We start from the raw sequence: 21,178 nt of genomic DNA on the forward strand, positions 1-21,178 counted from the left end.
GGTGACAATATACAGCCTTGACGTACTCCTGTCCCGATCTGGAACCAGTCTGTTGTTTCTTGTCCGGTTCTAACTGTTACTTCATGACCTGCATACAGATTTCTCAGGAGGCAGGTCAGGTGGTCTGGTAATCCCATCTCTTTAAGAATTTTCCACAGTTTGTTGTGATCCACAGTCAATAAAGCAGAAGTAGATGTTTTTCTGGAACCCTCTTGCTTTTTTGATGATCCAACGGATGCTGGGAATTTGATCTCTGGCTCCTCTGCCTTTTCTAGAAAATCCAGCTTGAACATCTGGAAGTTCACGGTCTACGTATTGCTGAAGCCTGGCTTGGAGAATTTTGAGCATTACTTTGCTAGCACGTGAGATGAATGCAATTGTGCTATAGTCTGAACATTCCTTGGCATTGCCTTTCTTTGGGATTGGAATGAAAACTGACCTTTTCCAGTCCTGTGGCCACCGCTGAGTTTTCCAAATTTGCTGGCACATTGAGTGCAGCACTTTCACAACATCATCTTTCAGGATTTGAAATAGCTCAACTGGAATTCCATCACCTCCACTAGCTTTGTTTGCAGTGATGTTTCCTAAGGCCCATTTGACTTTGCATTCCAGGATGTCTGGCTCTAGGTGGGTGATCACACCATCGTGATTATCTGGGTCATGAAAATCTTTTTTTGTATAGTTCTTCTGTAACAGATCTGTTCTTCCTTTTAGCCCAAGCAGTCCTTCTTCAAATGCCTACAGAAAATCTACCAAATAAAAGGGATCTATGGGAGAAAAAGGAAACTATCAAAACTGCTGAACCACAGAAGTATGTATTTGTGTAGCATCTACCTATGTAAGGACAGTCACAAGCTAAAAGCTCTGAAAGGATGTGCTGCTGCTGCATACACATGCCAGTCAATGCAATATGCTATATTTAGCATGTTGAACAAACACACTGCATAAAACCTTCAACAGTACCACACACTGCACGTTAGGAGAAGCTGTCTGGATACTGGCAGGACTTACTTCCTGATCGAATTTCATCAGCCAATCCAAGGGAAGCTTTGTCAGGTAGAAACAGGCAGAACTATTAAAAGTTTTCACTGTCTTCCTAATGAATGGTAATACCGAGTTCTTTAAGAGGAACCTGAGTCATGGCAAGACTGACTGTCTTTAGAACTGACAAAGGACAAACACCCAGGGTAAAATCACAGAAATGACTAACCCGTTGGGACCCTTTTGAATGGATTTAGCTTTTAGAAATATTTATTCTACCCAAACTCATGATTTAATTACAATTCTCTAGCTGGGTAAATTAACGTTCAAAGAAATTGTTCTTAAGCATCTGGTATTAAAATAGTTTTAAAATACAGATCCAATACAGATGAGTTTAAATGCAGTTCTTTGGCCATCATGGTTAGGATCTATTACTGCATCTAGGAACCAAACAGTATTCAATTCAATTCAATATAACTACATTATAGACCAGCAAAGCAAAATTTCTCTAAAAAATTCCCAATGTGATGGAGGAGAACTAATACATTATCCTGAACTTGGTTTGCAGCAAAAGCCTGTTGTGTCTTTTTGTTTTTTTCAGAAACATTTATTTATTTATTTATGGCTGGGTCTTCGTTGCTGCACTTGGGCCTTCTCTAGTTGTGGCAGAGAAGGGGATACCTCTCTGTGGTAGCAGGAGGGGGCTACGCTTTGTCATGGTGTGTGGGCTTCTCACTACGGTTGCTTCTTTTGTTGTGGAACGAGGGCTCCAGGTATACAGGCTTCAGGAGTTGTGGCACCTGGGCTTAGCTGCTCCACGGCATGTGGATTCTTCCCAGACCAGGGATCAAAACTGTGTCCCCTACATTGGCAGGTGAATTCTTAACCATTAGATCACTATGGAAGATGGAAGTCGGTGATGTGTTTCTTTAAACCTTTCCCCTTGAGCACACAATCTAGCCCTACTCTGACTGCCAAACAAGGCAGAATGACTCCTGGTGGAAACAGAAAAAAGAAGAAAAAAAAAGTTTAAAATTTCTTTTTCTTGGAAGGGTAAATAAAAATCTATATTTTAAACAAACATCTGATTTCATCTAAACTTCTCATCTGACAGATTAAATTTCATTTATCATTCAAATAATTATTTCTTGACTGCCTTCTGTTCCAAACATTCTTTCAGGTGTTAGGGATATAGTAGTGAACAAAACAACAAAAATCTTTGTCCTTACAAGACTCACCATCTGTGGAAGCTGAGGCCCCCCAAATCTTAAATGTCCTATAGCCTAAGTCTCAGGATAAGCTAAAAGCAAGTTCTGAGCTTATCATCCTTCTTCTTCTACTCAAAGTAGATAACTAAACAAAGACTGCTAATCCCAGGCTCACTCCCCTACCACACAATTAATGGGCAGATTTATTCAGAATAAGCAGGCTCTTCAGGCATTACCATCAAAGTCATCTCCAAAGATCACTCAGGTTTTCTTCTGTGAGCCGTCCTCTCTGCCTGCCATCCACCTTCAGCTGGAAAGCACAGCACCAGCTCTGACTCATCCTTCTCCCTCAACCCCGCCCGACATGTGAGCTCCTAATTCTGACAGATTATTTCCCTGCATTATTTTTCAATTTTATTTCACTTTTCACCATTATAGTCCACCTTTACCTCTCAAGGGAATTTACTGTCTTCATTGGTCTCCATACTGGCTGCTAGGTTATTATCACCTTACAAGTCAAAGATTTCTAAAGCCAAGTTTTGCTCTAATCTCTCTTCAGTTTGAAACCCTCGAGTACCTATTCTCTACTGAAATTAAATACTAACTCTTCAGCAGTCCCATATTTCAGGACATTTATCCAAAGGCTCCAATCTATTTTCCTAGCCTTGTCTCCTTTATTCACAGAATGTATTTTAGCAAAATGGAACCAGATAATTCATTGTTGCTCATATTTCCTTTTTGCTTGGAATGCCTCTTTCATTTCCACCCAGTTCTTTCTTTCAAGAGCCTTTCAAGTGCAGCTTCTTTAATCAAATTCTTTGTCATGCTCAGACCAGACGAAAAGTCTCCTTCTTCCAATCCCTGGAGATAAATCATTCATTTTGCCTTGTGTTACAAGACATCTGGCTACTTGGCTTATCTGCTTGTCAGTTCTGTTAGGACAAGGACTCCCTATATATTTTGGTATCTCCAGGACATATTTTTTCATAGAAAGTCTTCTGTTAGATTACTAAGTTAAAATTGCTTAAAAAAGGTTAGCTGTACCTAAAGTAAATACCTTCAATCTCTCTCAAGGAGAGATTTTACTTTCTTCTTTTGGTGATTTCAAAACTTGAAAAGAATAGTCTTAAAAAAAAAAAAGAAAAAAAAAAAAAGCATAAGGAAACAGCCCAAAAGATGGAACAAAAGCAATAAGACCACACACTAAGACACAGTGTAAAGGCTGAACAGACACTAGGAATCCATTTACCCACAGCACACAGTGCAGAGGGAATCCTACCCAGCAAGAACTCAGAATTCTGCTGGAAAGGACGTATAAAACGTGCACTGACGTGGGACATTTCTTAGCAGCCATGGATATGAAAAACCCTAAAAGAAAAAAAAAATCACACGGGCATTCAAGACTCAACTCTACAAAAGGAAGGTTCCTGCATTGTACATGAGATCTCTGAATTATATATTCTGGTTTAATGACCTTTCACTTAAAAGTACACTGAAATTCACTGTACTTTTTACTCAGACACGAGGTATAACCTCATATTCCATCCTGGCAATGTAGGTTTTCAACCACCTCTTTTACCTATACCTTTAAAATTCATTCAAAAGAGCAGCGTTAATTATGAATTCACTGAAGCAGAAATGACAAGGGGAACTAAAAGAAATACATATTTTAGTTTTCAAATATTCTAAAAACACAAGCAGGGAGATATGTTATGCATTCACTGACTATTTAACATTTTTAAGTTTCTTTCATACCTTTACCATTTAAATGTATTTTTCATTATAAGGTAACATAACTTCATTATAGTATAGTTTGGAAAAATATTACCCACAGTACTATGACTTCCAACCATAAGCCTCTTAATATTTTGGTATTATCTCCTCCAATTATGGAGAAGGAACTGGCAACCCACTCCAGTATTCTTGCCTAGAGAATCCTGTGGACAGAGGAGCCTGTGGGCTGCTGTCCATAGGGTCGCACAGAGTCGGACACGACCAGACTTAGCATGCGTGCATGCACTGGAGAAGGAAATGGCAACCCACACCAGTGTTCTTGCCTGGAGAATCCCAGGGACGGAGGAGCCTGGTGGGCTGCCATCTATGGGGTCACACAGAGTCGGACACAACTGAAGCGACTTAGCAACAGCAGCAGCCTCCAGCTGACTTCCTCATTTTCTTTTCCCCTAAAGGGAATCATGAGGTATTTCTAATTTTGTACTGTGATTTCTTTACTATACAACCATAAAACCTTTTCAGGTTGCTACAAGTTTTCCTAAATATTTTTTTAAGTGGCTAGACAATATTCCACTGAATAAATACATTACAATTCATCTTATTACAACCCAGTTTATTTGATAAAAGATTTGAGCAGATCTGTAACCATCCTCTTATAATTGGATATGTGGATCATTTCTAAAACTCTGCTAGAAATGGCATTGTGGCAGTTTATCTTGAATTGTTTTATTACAATTGAGTCTAAGAAGTAAAATTATTCTTTCAGAGAAGTTTATAACTTTATCAAATTACTTTCTAGGGAATTTGTAACAATTTGCGAAGTCAAGAGCAATGTGTAAGAATGTCAGTTGAACTGTGCACTCTACACACTTTAGTTTTTATTATTATTGTTTAAAAAAAAAAAAAGCTTTTTTGGCTATATTGGGCAACATGTGGGATCCTAGTTCCCTGAGCAGGGACTGAACCTGTGCCCCCTGCATTGGGAGCTCAGAGTCTCAACCAATGGATCACCAGGAAAGTTCAGTATTTTCAAAAAGAGCAGTAGGGGAGAACTGCAGAAGTCAACAGTACTCTGCTGTCAGATCACAAGTTAGTCAAAATAGAGCCACTAGCCAAGTACCCTGATTAAAGTCTGTAACTCTAGACCCAACTAGTAGGCACAGTTTGCTAAACCTCATCTTTTTTGCCAACCTACTCTCTCCTTAATCCACCAATACGTAGAATTCTTTCCTTTGTATGTTTTTTCTTACCCCAAAACGCCACACATTTTGCCAAAAGTATGTATTTAGTGGTGAGTCTATCTGTATCTGTGTATGTACTCCACTGTATATATGTATGTATGTGCATGTGTATATACCTCAATATAGTACTTTTTTTGTTTTGTTTTGGAGGGGGCACCTGGAGTCTACATACTATTTTTATGTTTTTAATTTTATTTTATTTTTAAACTTTACATAATTGTATTAGTTTTGCCAAATATCAAAATGAATCCGCCACAGGTATACACGTGTTCACAGGTACATCTGTGAGAGAAGTGACTTTTGCATTTTATTGTAAAAATGTTTGTAAATATAAAACAGTGAAGTCAGGAATAAAGGTAAACAAGCTAATTTGATAGGTGATAATGATTATGTGTGTGTATCTGTTTATTATTCAGTGCTTCTTTATTTACTGAGGTACTGATTTTTCTCTTAACAATATATATGTCATAAGGATTTATCGTATTTACTTCCCAATCAGTCATCCCTTTCTTCAATGCTGTCAAATTTGATTTTTTTTTTTGGTGGTTTGCCTCCTCTGTCTTCAGGTTAAGAGAAACCTCTCATTTAACCACTAATTTCCCAAACCATGAACACTGAAGGACAGATGACGCTGCCTTCTCTGGAATGGTCTAAAGCAAAGCTGTGTCTTCACTACAGGCCCAGATCCTGGCAGGCTATAAAATTAACCTGGACACAAGGTCAGAGGTGGGGTAGAGGTGCCAGTTCATACCTACATCAGCTGGAAGTCCAAATTACCCACCCTTCTTAATCACCAAGGAAAAACCAGCCGGGGTGAGAGCTCCACACTGGACTACAGATGACACCCAAGGTGGGTTACCTGTCTATCCATCCAGTGTCTTTGGAACTGTGGCAAACTGTCCCTTTCAGCCAACAGATTCTGACAGGTCCAGCTTCTCTAGTGTGGATGCTTTGGGTAAGACATCTGGCCACATCTCAGTGGCCTTACACAACCCTGAGGGATGCTAGAATGCTACACCACAACTGTGAGTAACAGCAAGCTCTCTTTCATTTTAGTACATACACTTAAGCAGAGAAGCTAATGAATTTGGGTTTTAATATTAGTCATGAAGAAGTGGGATTTCTGAAATAATAAAGGCCCAAGACATACCTGATTTCGTAGAGGCTGTTGTGATGGCCGATCCCTGTGTGTGTGGCTTTCTCGAGTTATGGCAGATGCACCAGAATCTACATGAACTGACCCTACCGGAGTGGGCTGGAAAAATGCAACAAAAAGTCAATTGGGGAGAATAGGTCCAACTTAATACTCTGCAAAGGACAGCATCATTCTAACAGAATAGTAGTCATTATTATTACTATTATCATTACACAAAGGCTGGTTTCAAACCTTGCCTTCTCAGTTTGCTTATCTACAAAAGGGAGACAGTTTGGTCCTCAACAGTTCACTGGAGAGGAGCACGTCTTCGAAAAGAATAAGAACATCCCACAATGACAACTGTTAGCATTCCCTCAAGTCCTTGGACCGTAGACTATAAGAGCAAATTCAGAAGTTTCCTCAGGCATTGGGCTCCAGTCCAACAGAAGTCAGGTACCTTAACAGCTTATGGAGTACCAGCTCCTGGATCATTCAAACTAAATTTCTTCTTAAAAACTGACTTGGGACTTGTCTGGTGCTTAAGAATCTACTTGTCAATTCAGGGGACATGGGCTCAACCCCCAGTCTGGGAACTAAGATCCCGCATACCGCAGGGCAGCTAAGTCCTTGCAGCACAACTTTGAGCCCGTGTGCCCTGAAGCTCGTGCTCCACAGCAAGAGGAGTCCCTGCAATGAGACGCCCATCCATCGCAACGGAGAGTAGCTCCCACTCTCCACAACCAGAGAAAGCCTGCGCACAGCAAGAAGACCCAGCACAGCCAAAAATAAAGAAGGAATTTTTAAAAACCTGACTTAAATTCTGGTATCTTAGGTCATAGCGGTCATAATCTTAAAAACACAGCAGGAGTAACTCCTTCACTGCTCTAGTGAGAGCAATATATGGCATCTCCCTGAAAAGGCTGGTAAATGGAAAGTCTACAAAGGACTGCTTTTTCCCCACAGATGTAGGCAGAAAGTCTGGCAAGGGGTGAGACAGTGCTGGTCTGAGGGGATCGAGGGAGAAAGAAGATACTTACAATAGGCCTCCCAACCCAATCATACGCGTAGTCAAAGGTGTAGCCTTTCCTTTCAAAGAGGTCTGTGAAGAGCGTCCGTAAATACTCATAGTCAGGTTTTTCAAAGAAGTCTAATCGCCTGACATATCGCAGGTAGGTTGCCATCTCCTCTGTTAGGAAAGAGGTTAAAGGCCATGCTCGTTAGCTGAATGCTTCCCGTGGGGAGAAGCTCTGGACCAGGCAAGGAGTACCTGCACAGATTGTATCTGCCACTGATGTGTTTTTTGTTTCATGGATCAAATCAAAGTGATAAAAATCTATCTTGATTTAAATAACAATAAGAGGAAATGTAAATTTTTTTGGAGAGGACCCTTATCTAGAGATACTAAGAAAGGCATGGTTTCCACCTCCTTCAAGGCTCCAGTGGCACCGGCTGGAGGGTCCTGTTGGCATCCTACCTGGGAAGTTTTCACAGAGAACTTCAATGGGAGTATTCCTTTTGGTGTCACCAATTTTTTGATATCTTTCTTTTAAGGTATCAGCCTGTAGAGAATAAAGAGAAAAAGTTACTTGGAAAGAGGTGCTAAGTATGGGAGGTCCAATACGTCTGGGGACATTATGACTGTTTCACTCAAACTGTCAGGGTTTATTAGATCATCTCAATTTTTTTCTAATACTGACAAATAAGAAATGTACTAGAGATGATACATTTAGACATGCACAGAACATCTGCTGTTCTGGAAAGCTTTACTGGCAAATATATTTAGTAGTCTCAGATAAACACCATCAAATGTAATGGCATGAGGGACTAGGATAAAAAAATAAATTCGAAACTGTAACAGCTTAGTAATGTCCCATGGGCACTAGGGTTCAAATGCAATTCAACCTTCTCATTCTTTGATCAGCTCTAGATAAGATTAAAAATATTGCTAATCCATATGAGTGTACTTATGGCTGATTCCTGTTGATGTATGACAGAAAGCCAGAAAATTCTGTAAAGCAATCACCTTCAATTAAAAAAAAAAAAAAGAAAAGAAAAAATATTGCTAATCCAAATGGGGGCAAGTAGAAAACGTTAGCTATAATACAGGCATGGCTAACAGACAGGTTTGCTATATGTCAGTGGCTCAAAGTAGCCAAGTCTGGCTTGCTTAAGACTGCAGACAGAGGGCTTGTGGAGCGTGGACCAATAATGTGGTCTCAAGGGATCTGCATGAGGGTCTACCTAGCCTGCTGACCCCAGCTTTAAGCAATTATGTTTTGAAGTTATGTTGGGGACATTTTAAATCTACAACTACCCTAAAATGATTCATGGGTCATGAGAAAATTTCAAGCAATTAATAATACAAGAATGCATTGCTTGGCTGTATGATGAGCAGATAGGATGTGAAACTCTATTTGACAACTATCAATATCAATGAGAAGGTATGCAACTAGGAGAAGACCATGGAAGAGATGTTAGGAGAGGAATTTAAAGGCAAAGGAAAGGGAATAAAAGCCTCACTTTTCAGCACAAATGTCCAAGAAATCACAGCAAAATGAATCCTTCAGGCCTCTGGGAGGGAGGGAGGGACTGTATGGTACCCAAAGCTACTGATAAAGTTTCTTTATATACTAACGTACTGAAGTAAATTACAACTCAAACAAGTCTTGCATTTAGCTATCTAATGGGTCTTAGAATGGGTAAGAAGCTCACCATTTCCTAGTCCAGGCAGCTAGAGGCACAGGGTAATCATTATAATGGTTGTAACTATAATTAATAGCTAACCCTGACACAAATGCACTGTACTGACACCTACCTAAGGAAGGGTATTTAAACTACTCATTTCACAAGGAACGGCTATTGTACGCATAGGCATTTATTCAATAGAACACTTGAACAGCAATATTAAACCTGGAGTTTTGTTTAGTTCAGGTGGGTTCTTGGCCTATACAGGACAAACACGTATTTCCCAGTTCCTGTTACGGGTACACCTAACCCTGCTGGCCTTGTGTAAAATGTGTAGAAGTTGCTGTCAGCAATCTGTTCCATAAATTCCCCAACGCACTGGGAACACTACACTACTGTGTAGTGAAGAAGGAATATCAACACAGAGAGAAAAGCAGCACTGACAAGGCTGGGAGGGGATGAGGGAAGAAATTACAAACACAAGGAAGAAGGCTTCAGAAGGGGAAGAAGACAAATGGGAAAACAGAGCTTCCCAAGCCCAGGTGAGTATTTACATTACAGACTAATGTAGTTCCTGCCTTGCATCTCTGGAGCCGATTGTCCCCTCTGTGCTTCTTATAGCATCAAGTCAGCCACCCCTTTCATTATCAGCTAAGTATTTCAGCAAAGCCCTCCACTAAGCACTTCCAAGGATACCTTGAGTCCTTGCCAGGGAAGGCTGCCTCGAAGGAAATACATGAACATATGGCCCAGGGCTTCCAAATCATCGCGCCGGCTCTGCTCTAAAAGGGAAGACAGATCACACATTATGTTTGCAGTTATTAAATCAGAAAGGGGTGCAAACCCAAGTAATCCCTTCAAAAACCTGTCTGCTCTGGAAAGGCTCTGCTTACTAATCCTCTGTATAACTATATCAGGGGTGGTATTTTAGATCAAAACCAAAAACAGTGTGTACTTCCTTTGCTTAGATCTGTTACTGGCAAGTAAATACCAAGTGAAAAGAGCAAGTCTAAACTAAAACCCAGTCCAAATCACTGAACAGCGAGTACTACTCACTCGATGCTGTCACCTTCCTGAAAGTAAGATACTTCCTGAAAGTAAGAAATAACAAATGTTATTTCTAGTGCATGGGCTACAACTGCTCTTTGGTTACCACTGTGAAAAGTGAGCAGCAGGTGGAGTAGCTGAGGCTGTTAGAACAGTCCTTCTGGCTAGGCCTGCAAAGACACAAGCTGCAGAATGCCTAGCATACGTGTGTGTGTGTGTGTTAGTCGCTCAGTCATGTCCTATTCTTTGTGACCCCATGGACTGTAGCTTGCCAGGTTCCTCTGTCCATGGGATTTCCTTGTGTGTGTGAGTGTGTGGGTGTATGTTACTTGCTCAGTCATGTCTGACTTTTTGCAACCCCATGCAATGTAGCTCACCAGGCTCCTCTGTCCATGGGACTTCCCGGGCAAGAATACTGAAGTGAGTCACCATTCCCTTCTCCAGGGGATCTTCCCAACCCAGGGATCAAACCCAGGTCTCTCACATTGCAGGCAGATTCTCTACTATCTGAGCCACCAGAGAAGCCCAGTATACATGCCTAGTGCTTTTTATTCATTTGACATAATCCTTAGCTCCATTCCATTTGTACCACAGCCACCTTAAGAAAGACCTAAAATGTATTACTAAGGTGCCCTTTATGGGCACATAAACCAGTATCCTTACATTCAGCGAGCTTAGAATGTAAAACAAGTTGCTGTATTTTGCTTTCTTTTCTTTAAATTGGGAAGATAAGGATGATAAAGAACTGCAGAATAGTTAATTTAAAAACTGTAACTACATCTCGGAAAACATCCTATACATCTTTGGCTGTCAGGCAACAGAAGTAGCACATTCTTCCACTTTTAATTTGCCAATTATAATTCATCTCAGACATTTTACGTGTTTATTTTTCAGAATCAAGTCCGGGGCTTTATCAAAGGAAATGAGAGATATAAAAATAAGAGACTACCTTCAACTTGACTTTTGTTTTCTTTGTGTACAAAGTAAAACCCAACAGAATCAGGGAGGCAGGAAAAGCTTCTCAGGTAACTCAAAATACAAAAGCACAATACTTTCACTGCCGCCTCTATCATAGGAAATTTGCATGGAAAAGAGTGAATAGTACTCTACAGTGCAGATGAAGGAGGAGGTTTTCGCAAGTTAGGTCACTTAATGGCAAGGGGCAGCACCCTGACAAGAGAGATAAAGTTGAGCTGATACACAGCAATCGAAATAATCCTTGAAAGAACGAAGACAAAGAGCAAGGCCACCAGAAGCTTCTGACTACAGATGTTGTTAACAGATTCTGTTAACAGAACCTAAAGATACACAAAAAGAGAAAGAACAGGCAGGGTGAATCCGGGCCTCCCACAAGCAGGGCAGACAGAGAAACCACACCCTGCAGGTTCTCACACTGTATCAAACCTACTCATCTCCTCTATTTTTACATCTACTTCCTGTAAGGAGGCCCCTTTAATAAAAAGAAAAAAATCCAGGGACAAATGGTTGTATTTTAGCTGGTTGGGCACTAGAGGGCGAAACTCCCCACATTTTGAGTAATTGTACAACAGAAATAAGCCCAACTTTTCTTCACAGCAAAATCCATTATAAAATGAGATTAAAAAAAAAAATTAACCCCCCTAAAATATACTAAACACATTTAAACTCACCAGAATGAGTAATAAAATAACTTCAAATACTGAAAATCACACACAAAAAAGCTGTGGGATATGGGATGGTAAGAAAAATAACGGTTCCTAAGTCAGGTTATCTAGGTCTTGGCCTATTCCTTTCCATTAGTTTATTAATGCATGCAAAATCAAGCATGGCCAAGTCACCTTTTGGGCCTCAATTTCCTCATCTGAAAACGAAATGATTGATTTAGATACTATGAACAGTCATTTTCCACCTCTAAAATTCAAAGATAATCTATGATAATTTAAGCCATCATGCTTGTGCTTAGTTGCATCTGACTCTTTGCCACCCCGTGGACTGTAACTCACCAGGCTTCTCTGTCCACGGGATTTTCCAGGCAAGAATACTGGAGTGGGTTGCCATTTCCTCCTTCAGGGAATCTTCACAACCTAGATATCGAACCCATGGTTCCTACATTGGCAGGTGGATTCTTTTATGACTGAGCCATCTGGGAAGCCCCAATTTAAATCATAAACATCTTTTAAAAAATGAGAATGAAAAACGGAGCCAGGCTTTATTTCCATATTTCTTTGAATACTCCACATTCATTCAATTCAGTATTTCCTGATGCCCTTGTTTTTTCATGAAGGTTATTTTTATTTTCAAAGAAGAAAGGTTTCAATACCAGTGAGACCTGGAGGACACAAATTCATCCACATCATAAAGGCTTCATCCGCATCATATTCATCCATATCATAAAGGGCCACCCAAGACGGACGGGTCGTGGTGCAGAGGTCTGACAAAACATGGTCCACTGGAGACGGGAATGGCAAACCACTTCAGTATTCTTGCCTTGAAAACCCCATGAACAGTATGAAAAGGCAAAAAGATAGGACACTGAAACATGAACTCCCTAGGTCAGTAGGTGCCCAATATGATACCAGAGATCAGTGGAGAAATAACTCCAGAAAGAATGAAAGGACGGAGCCAAAGCAAAAACAACACCCAGCTGTGGATGTGACTGGTGATGGAAGTAAAGTCCGATGTTGTAAAGAGCAATGTTGCATAGGAACTTGGAATGTTAGGTCCATCAATCAAGGCGAATTGGAAGTAGTCAAACAGGAGATGGCAAGAGTGAACATTAACATTTTAGAAATCAGAGAACTAAAACAGACTGGATTGGGTGAATTTAACTCAGATGACCATTATATCTACTACTGTGGGCAAGAATCCCTTAGAAGAAAGGGAGTAGCCATCATAGCAACAAAAGAGTCTGAAATGCAGTACCTGGATGCAATCTCAAAAATGACAGAATGATCTCTGTTCGTTTCCAAGGCAAACCATTCTATATCACAGTAATCCAAGTCTATGCCCCAACGGGTAATGCTGAAGAAGCCAAAGTTGAATAGTTCTATGAAGACCTACAAGACCTTCTAGAACTAACACCCAAAAAAGATGTCCTTTTTATTATAGGGGACTGGAATGTAAAAGTAGGAAGTCAGGAAATACCTGGAGTAACAGGCAAATCTGGCTGTGGAGTACATAATGAAGCAGGGCACAGGCTAATAGAGTTTTGCCAAGAGAATGCACTGGTCATAGCAAATACCCTCTTCCAACAACATAAGAGAAGACTCTACACATGGGCATCACCAGATAGGCCAATACCAAAATCAGACTGCTTGTATTCTTTGCAGCCAAAGATGGAGAAGCTCTGTACAGTCAGTGAAAACTAGACTGGGAGCTGACTGTGGCACAGACCATGAACTCTTTATTGCCAAATCCAGACTTAAACTGAAGAAGGTAGGGAAAACCACTAGACCATTCAGGTATGACCTAAATGAAATCCCTGACAATTATACAGTGGAAGTGAGAAATAGATTTAAGGGATTAGATCTGATAGAGTGCCAGAAGAACTATGGATGGAGGTTTGTGACACTGTACAGGAGACAGGGAGCAAGACCATCCAAATGGTTGTCTGAGGAGGCCTTACAAATAGCTGTGAATAGAAGAGAAGCGAAGGGCAAAGGAGAAAAGGAAAGATATACCCATTTGAATGCAGAGTTCCAAAGAATAGCAGGAGAGATAAGAAAGCCTTCCTCAGTGATCAGTGCAAAGAAATAGAGGAAAACAACAGAAGAGGGAAGACTAGAGATCTCTTCAAGAAAATCAGAGATACCAAGGGAACATTTCATGCAAAGATGGGCTCGATACAGGACAGACATGGTATGGACCTAACAGAAGCAGAAGATATTAAGAAGAGGTGGCAAGAATACACAGAAGAACTGTACAAAAAGGATCTTCATGACCCGGATAACCACGAATAGTGTGATCACTCGCCGAGAGCCAGACATCCTGGAATGCAAAGTCAAGTGGACCTTAGGAAACATCACTGCGAACAAAGCTAGTAGAGGTGATGGAATTCCAGATGAGCTATTTCAAATCCTAAAAGATGATGCTGTGAAAGTGCTGCACTCAATACGCCAGCAAATTTGGAAAACTCAGCAGTGGCCACAGGACTGGAAAAGGTCAGTGTTCATTCCAATCCCTAAGAAAGGCAATGCCAAAGAATGCTCAAACTACTGCACAAATGTACTCGTCTCACACGCTAGTAAAATAATGCTCAAAATTCTTCCAGCCAGGCTTCAACAGTACGTGAACCATGAACTTCCAGATGTTCAAGCTGGATTTAGAAAAGGCAGAGGAACCAGAGATCAAATTGCCAACATATGCTGGATCATCAAAAAAGCACCAGAGTTCCAGAAAAACATTTACTTCTGTTTTATTGACTATGCCAAAGCCTTTGACTGTGTGGACCACAACAAACTGTGGAAAATTCTGAAAGAGATAGGAATACCAGACCGCCTGACCTGCCTCCTGAGAAATCTGTATGCAGGTCAGGAAGCAACAGTCAGAACTGGACATGGAACAACAGACTGGTTCCAAATCAGGAAAGGAATATGTCAAGGCTTTATACTGTCAGCCTGCTTATTTAACTTATACGCAGAGTACATCATGTGAAACGCGAGCCTAGATGAAGGACAGCTGGAGTCAAGATTGCCGGGAGAAATATCAATAACTTCAGATATGCAGATGACACCACCCTTGTGGCAGAAAGCAACCAAGAACTAAAGAGCCTCTTGATGAGTGAAAAAGTTGGCTTAAAACTCAATATTCTGAAAACTAAGATCATGGTATCTGGTCCCATCACTTCATAGCAAATAGATGGAGAAACAGTGGAAACAGTGAGAGACTTTATTTTTGGGGGGGCTCCAAAATCACTGCAGATGGTGACTGCAGCCATGAAATTAAAAGACGCTTGCTCCTTGGAAGAAAAGTTATCACCAACCTAGACTGCATATTAAAAAGCAGAGATATTACTTTGCCAACAAAGGTCCGTCTAGTCAAAGCTATGGTTTTTCCAGTAGTCATGTATGGATGTGAGAGTTGGTCTATAAACAAAGCTGAGTGCCGAAGAATTGATGCTTTTGAACTGTGGTGTGGGAGAAGATCTTGAGAGTCCCTTGGACTACAAGGAGATCCAACCAGTCCATCCTAAAGGAAGTCAGTCCTGAATATTCATTGGAAGGACTGATGCTGAAGCTGAAACTCCAATACTTTGGCCCCCTGATGCAAAGAGCTGACTCATTTAAAAAGACCCTGATGCTGGGAAAGATTGAAGGCGGGAGAAGGGGATGACAGAGGATGAGATGGTTGGATGGCATCACCGACTCAGTGGACATGAGTTTGAACAAACTCTGGGAGTTGGCAATGGACAGGGAGGCCTGGCGTGCTGCAGTCCATGGGTTGCAAAGAGTTGGACACGACTGAGTGACTGAACTGAACTGAACTGATAAAGGGTTCCTTTCAATCAGTCAGAAAGATGTGCTTGGTTTACCTGCATTGCAAGCTTGATTTTAGGTCAAATATATTTCGTTGAAGGAAAGGAGCCAGGTGACCCAGTGTCCTCACCCTAACTTCAAATATTAAGGAATATAAAATGGGTAGGTTTAATCAGTGGGAAGGTGAGTAATCTAATGCAGTGAATGTCAGGTTTAGTGCTTCCCTTGTTTTGTGCCTTCGCAAAATTAACAGGCAATTCTCTTTAGTTCAATTTGAAAAGATACACTTCTTTTTTCCATTACAACATAAAAGAAGCTACACATTTGCAAACCAATAGGATTACAGTTCCTACAGAAACCTCTCTCAGTTTGAGACCATGGCCAGAGAATTTAAAGGGCATGTGACAACCACCTATATGTATTCTCTATAATGGGGACATTACAGACAAATATGGTGACAGGCTGGATCTGACCTGAAAAAAACCCTGGAACTCAGGAAGTCCACATGTGGAGCTAAACTCAAAAATTCCAGCAGAAACAGCTACACCGAGAGATAAAGGAACCCAGTCTGATGACAGTAGATTCTTAAAACATATTTTGTTGAATAAATGGTAACTACCATTATACAGTCTTTAGTATTATTAAGCAACATCCTAAACAGTTTATATGCATTATCTCACAGAACCCTATGCTATAAGGTACTATTAACATAAACATTTCAAGGCAGATGAGATAACTGATGGTGAAAGAGGAAGGTTATTGGCCCATACAAGTTTATTTTAAAGAGCCTGAATTTACATCCCCTTTTCTTAATCATTACATTGTACCTTAAACAAACAACACGGAATACATATTTCTTATCTGTTCTTGCTTTTCCTGATAAGAATAATAAAATCAGAACATAAATGCTGAGCCCAGGAAGCAGACATCAGAACAACTTCCAGACTGTCAGTGAAACCAAATGATCATGACTTTCCTATGTACCACAGTCTCTTTGTGAAAAGGAAGGAAGAAGGGAATTCTGAGCACTCTGCAACAGAACCGTGTTACATGTTATCACTCATTCAACCTGCAACACATCCTTGTGAAATATTACTCTATTTTTACAGGTCAGTTTTAGGGACAAGTTTTGGACAAGTTTGATACTTGTCCAAAGTGTCACCAATAAAAAGTGGCAGAGAACCTTCCAGTCTAATTTTAAACTATTATATTTAGTTACGTGAGAATATCCAGGTAGTTAGCAAAAAAATCCCGACAGCATTCATTTCAACTTAGGTTGTATCACACCACTTGGTAATGTCATTTTTATTCTTCACTAGAATCCTCACCTGAATCTCTGAGTAGTGTACTCAATGAAGCAACTTTGTAGGTGCTTACATTAGTCTTTAAAATACTTATTGTGTAAATAGTTCATTAATATTTAAACACCTTATATAATGAGCTATATCTAGGAGTCTAATACTCTGTTTATATGTCTACTGTCTACAGTGGTGGTTTTCAAACATATCTTTTCAATCACCTCAGTACCTTTTCTTCACATAGAATCTTCCATGAAAGCCCAATATATAAAACAGACAAATAGGGAAGCTTTCCTGGAGAAGCTGCTGAGGGCCCAGAGTCCTACCAACTAAGCCTTCCCACTGTTCCTTAGGCTTCTCTCACAAATACTCGCTCTGGACTAGTCTCTCTAACATGGAAGGCCTTCTGTCTTGACTAGAGCTTTTAGCAATATTTGTCCAAATTGTCTATCATGAGTAAAAAAAACTCAAGACTCATGGAAAAGCAAATGTATTTTCACTGAATATAAGACATAGGCTTTTCTTGGAAAAATGAGTCACGGAACTATGCACAGAGAACAGAAGCCTGGTCCATATTTTAATGAAGTACCCTTCTCCAAAGATCAGCCTGATGGCCTTTTCAGGTTATATAGGGGGCCATGTGTATGTAGCTATCAAACTCATCACTAAACTTACCAAGATGCTATCACCTTAATTCAGTCATTAAAGTATCCACACTGCTGAAAAAACAGCACTAGGAAACAAATAATTAAAAATCCTTAAGCTGTCAACAGGATACTGAGAAAGTCACTGACTTACCATCTTAATTTCTCAAGTATAAACATCACTTACCCTGTGAAGCAATAAGAATCACAAGTTGTAATGCACAGTGGGTACAAAAGTGTTTTGGGAATAAAAAGGTGTTTTAACAACCTGCCTCTTTCTTGGAGCTGAAAATAAACACACCTTTGCCAAGATGCGTGTTGATAGACATGTATCTTGCTGTTCCAGTTAAACTTTTGTGTTCCCTATAAGGTATATGTTTTTTGGTTTCAGGGTCAATGTATTCCTTGGCCAGTCCAAAGTCTATAATGTGTATAACATGCTCTTTCTTATTGCCTTGTCGACCGATCAGGAAGTTCTCTGGCTTGACATCTCGGTAGATGAGATTCTTTGAGTGGACATACTCCATTCGGGAAAGCTAAAAGAGAGAATGACAGTGATACAAATACTACTCTGAAGAAGCTTATTACAAAAATACTCCAAAACGTTTCCTTTTATCAGCTCAAAGTTGTAATTACTGAAATTAAAATAAAACTTATTTCTTCACCACCCAGAGTCACTTTACTCTTGTAAATCAGAACGTATTTTCTGATACTAATACATACATGACAAATATGAAGATAAAAGAGAAAAGGATAGTATGGTTCAGCTAAAATGATAGTATACGGTTTTACTTCACCGTGACAACTTGCAAGTGACATTTGCAAGTGACAACTTGCAAATGGTGAACACAATTAATGTTTTTATGTTACTGCAAAAGGAAAGCATTTGAGAGGCAAGAATTACTCCCAGGCAGGAAATAATATGGTGGTGGCCTCTGAAGACAGATGCTGCTGCCTCCTTCACCTCCTGCCCACACCTTCCTATACGCTGTCTCTTTGTTGCAGAAATAAGGAAAGGGAGGCCCAGAGAAGCTGACTGAACTAATATCACAGAGCTAACTAACGGCGGAGGTAGGAGTACAGTTTTTATGAGAAAGTAAACATAGCCCCAAATAAAACATGTTTTCAAATTTCATTAAGTTCATTTCTACCTTTAAATCATTTCTGCTTAGTATAGAAAGGGAGCTTGGGCATTTGAACTTTTTTCTAAAGTCAAGATCAGTTTTCTAACATTTCCAAGTCTTTAAAGTGGGTGAGACCATCACCATTTCAGACTCACAGAGACGCATCTACACCCTTGTGCAGAGGGGCTGACAAACTTCTCAAAGTGACTGTCTTAACTGTTCCTTAAACCGGTATTGGTGTGGGATTTGGTAGGTGCTGAGACACAGCTTTAGCTGTGTTGGTCTCTGTGAGAACTAGAGGCCAGAGACCTAAGGCAGGTTCTTGGTCTACTCTGAAATCTGATTCTGGGGCAGTGGGTTATATTTTCCATCTCTTCTTGGATGTGATGGTAAGGAAAGAGGGAGGATGTGACAAAACTTTACAGTCATGTGTTTAAAACCTATAAATAAGACAACCAAGAAGTTACCTGCATTTGAGCAACTGTCACCAAATCATCCTCTTTCTCCCTATGTAACACCTGCGCTTCAGTTAAGGGCAGAGTATTGCTCCAAGGTGCAAACTCTTAAAATAGAGCAAACGGCAAATACAGTGTGACTTCTTGGGTTAACCCTTTTTGCCCCAGCCAGCTGTCTACAATGCCACCAAGCCAGGAAATGTGCATTCACAAGGTGTCACCAGAGCTGGTAAATGCCAACAGACACACAAGGATGTGGTTAGGGGACCTGCCCCTCCCACCCCTAGGCAGAAGAGCAACGCCAACTTACCAACTGAATGGCTATCATTAACACAGTCTTCAAAGTAAACGTCCGGTCACAGAGGTCAAACAAGTCCTCCAAGCTAGGGCCGAGAAGCTCCAGCACCATGGCGTTGTACTTCCCACATGGTCCAAAGTAATACACCTGTGGGAGACCTTCACCTGAAAGCAGAGGGAAAATGGGGTGCAGAGTGAGGGACCAAAGACCAAAATATGACACAGCTGCATCAGCATGAAGCGGAACAAAAGGGAATACAACTTGTGAGATTTTCGTTTTCTTTCACAGTTCCTACCGGAGAACCTAAACTGAGCACGACAGCTTCAAAAGGAACTAGTAATGTGTGGGAAAGGCTAAGTCATTGCACAATACGTTCAAAATAAAGTAGTTATTTCATACCAAAGGCATTCCCACTGCTATCTAAGACAGAGAATAGTCCGTGGTCCACTGCTGGACTGGAGCATCAACTATTCTCCACCAAGAGTGCCCCAAAGTACACTATCAGAAATTTCAAAAAGACGACTCATAAGCTCAAAGGCCAGGCTCACACACCTTGCTGCACTAGCCGGTCTCATGTGTACTCTGTGCTTACTGCAAAAACCACATGGAGATAGAGCTGTCTGTGACTGCGGCTCCGAGGAGGACCCAGACTGAAGGGGTGAGGTGACAGAGGGCGCAGCCTGGTCTTTTTCTCATAGGGAGTCTCTGTAGCTTCCTGTTTTTTCTCAGTAGGAGCAAAGTCAACAGGCTGGGTTTGGTTACTGATAAGTAATTATGAAAGAAAAAGGAATAAAAATACAAGGCTGGGCTTTCCCCAGATTTGAAATTCCTAGTTATAAGAAGCCAAAATCTAGACTTTCTCATCTAAGTGGCAACTTGTGAATGTTTCCTCCTTAAAGTGTATTGTAAATGAGACATCAATAAATATGTGCTAAATGGCACCATGTGAACTGTGGGTATGAATGAGACTACAGAACTAAAAAATCTGGTCCTTTGAGTAGGAACACTTCCATCTTAATACACTTATGTATACCGTGGTCTACACTTGTAAATGCTGCAGGTCGCTGTATGCTCCTGCCTATGAGTTTTTCAGATAACAAGGTTCTCTCCATCTTGGCATTCTCTTTTCATTATACAGGTAGAAAACTGGTAGAGGTAATTCTATCTGCCGCGATCTGAACATCTGTGGCCCCTTCCCAAAATTCATATGTTGATCCTACAAATGCTACTAATGCCCAATGTGATTATTTTAAGACGTGTGGGCCCCTGGGAGGTAAGATCATGAAGGCAAGGCCTTCACGAGTGGGATTAGTGCCCTTAAGAAAGAGAACCCACAGAGCTCCCTAGCCCCTGCAGCCATGTGAGGACACAGCAGGAAGTTAGCAGTCTGCAACCCAGATGAGGGCCTTCAGCAGAACTTGACCACACTGGTATCATGATCTTGGACTTCCAGCTACTGGAACTGAGAAAAAAATTTTTCTGAGTTTATAAGTCACTCAGTCTGTGTTGTGTTACAGCAGCCCAAAGGAACTGAGACAATATCTAATCCTTAAAACTTTAACCCAATCAATATGCTTGTCCTTCTCTCCAGCACAGGTCTTATATATTTGGAACTGGTACAAATCATTGCTACGATATGTGTCTATAATTATTTTGTGTGCTGCATCAGTCTATTTTATTCCATTGAAATACTAGACAATTTCTTTTTCAGTGTTTCTATCAGGTCATTCCTGGCTCATACTGTCTACTATAGTATACTCTGCTCCTACTATCCCCATAAATATCCACTGAATTGCCCTGTGCTTGTTTTGATTCTCCCTTTCCCCCAAAAGTTGTCTTTTTCCCCCTGTTGTTTTAAGAACTCATCTTCAGCTC

At 40.6% G+C, this 21,178-nt stretch overlaps 1 protein-coding gene across 14 annotated transcripts in view; it reads right to left on the minus strand.

Moving 5' to 3' along the window:
• Nucleotides 1–21,178, minus strand: part of CSNK1G1 (casein kinase 1 gamma 1) — a 152,764-nt gene that overhangs the window by 27,019 nt on the left and 104,567 nt on the right. For 13 of the 14 annotated variants that reach the window (XM_025295764.3, XM_025295769.3, XM_025295766.3 and 10 more), the window contains 6 exons: nt 19,316–19,467; nt 17,728–17,962; nt 9,681–9,766; nt 7,774–7,858; nt 7,337–7,485; nt 6,315–6,419 (listed from right to left, as the gene is read on the minus strand). In XM_025295764.3, the coding sequence (XP_025151549.1) occupies nt 6,315–6,419; nt 7,337–7,485; nt 7,774–7,858; nt 9,681–9,766; nt 17,728–17,962; nt 19,316–19,467 (812 nt within the window). Of the gene's footprint in view, nt 1–579; nt 1,977–6,314; nt 6,420–7,336; nt 7,486–7,773; nt 7,859–9,680; nt 9,767–17,727; nt 17,963–19,315; nt 19,468–21,178 lie in introns of those variants that run through there. The other variant, XM_025295768.3, reaches the window with a different exon arrangement.

This window comes from Bubalus bubalis, chromosome 11, assembly GCF_019923935.1.
Source record: "Bubalus bubalis isolate 160015118507 breed Murrah chromosome 11, NDDB_SH_1, whole genome shotgun sequence".
NCBI classification, from domain to species: domain Eukaryota; kingdom Metazoa; phylum Chordata; class Mammalia; order Artiodactyla; family Bovidae; genus Bubalus; species Bubalus bubalis.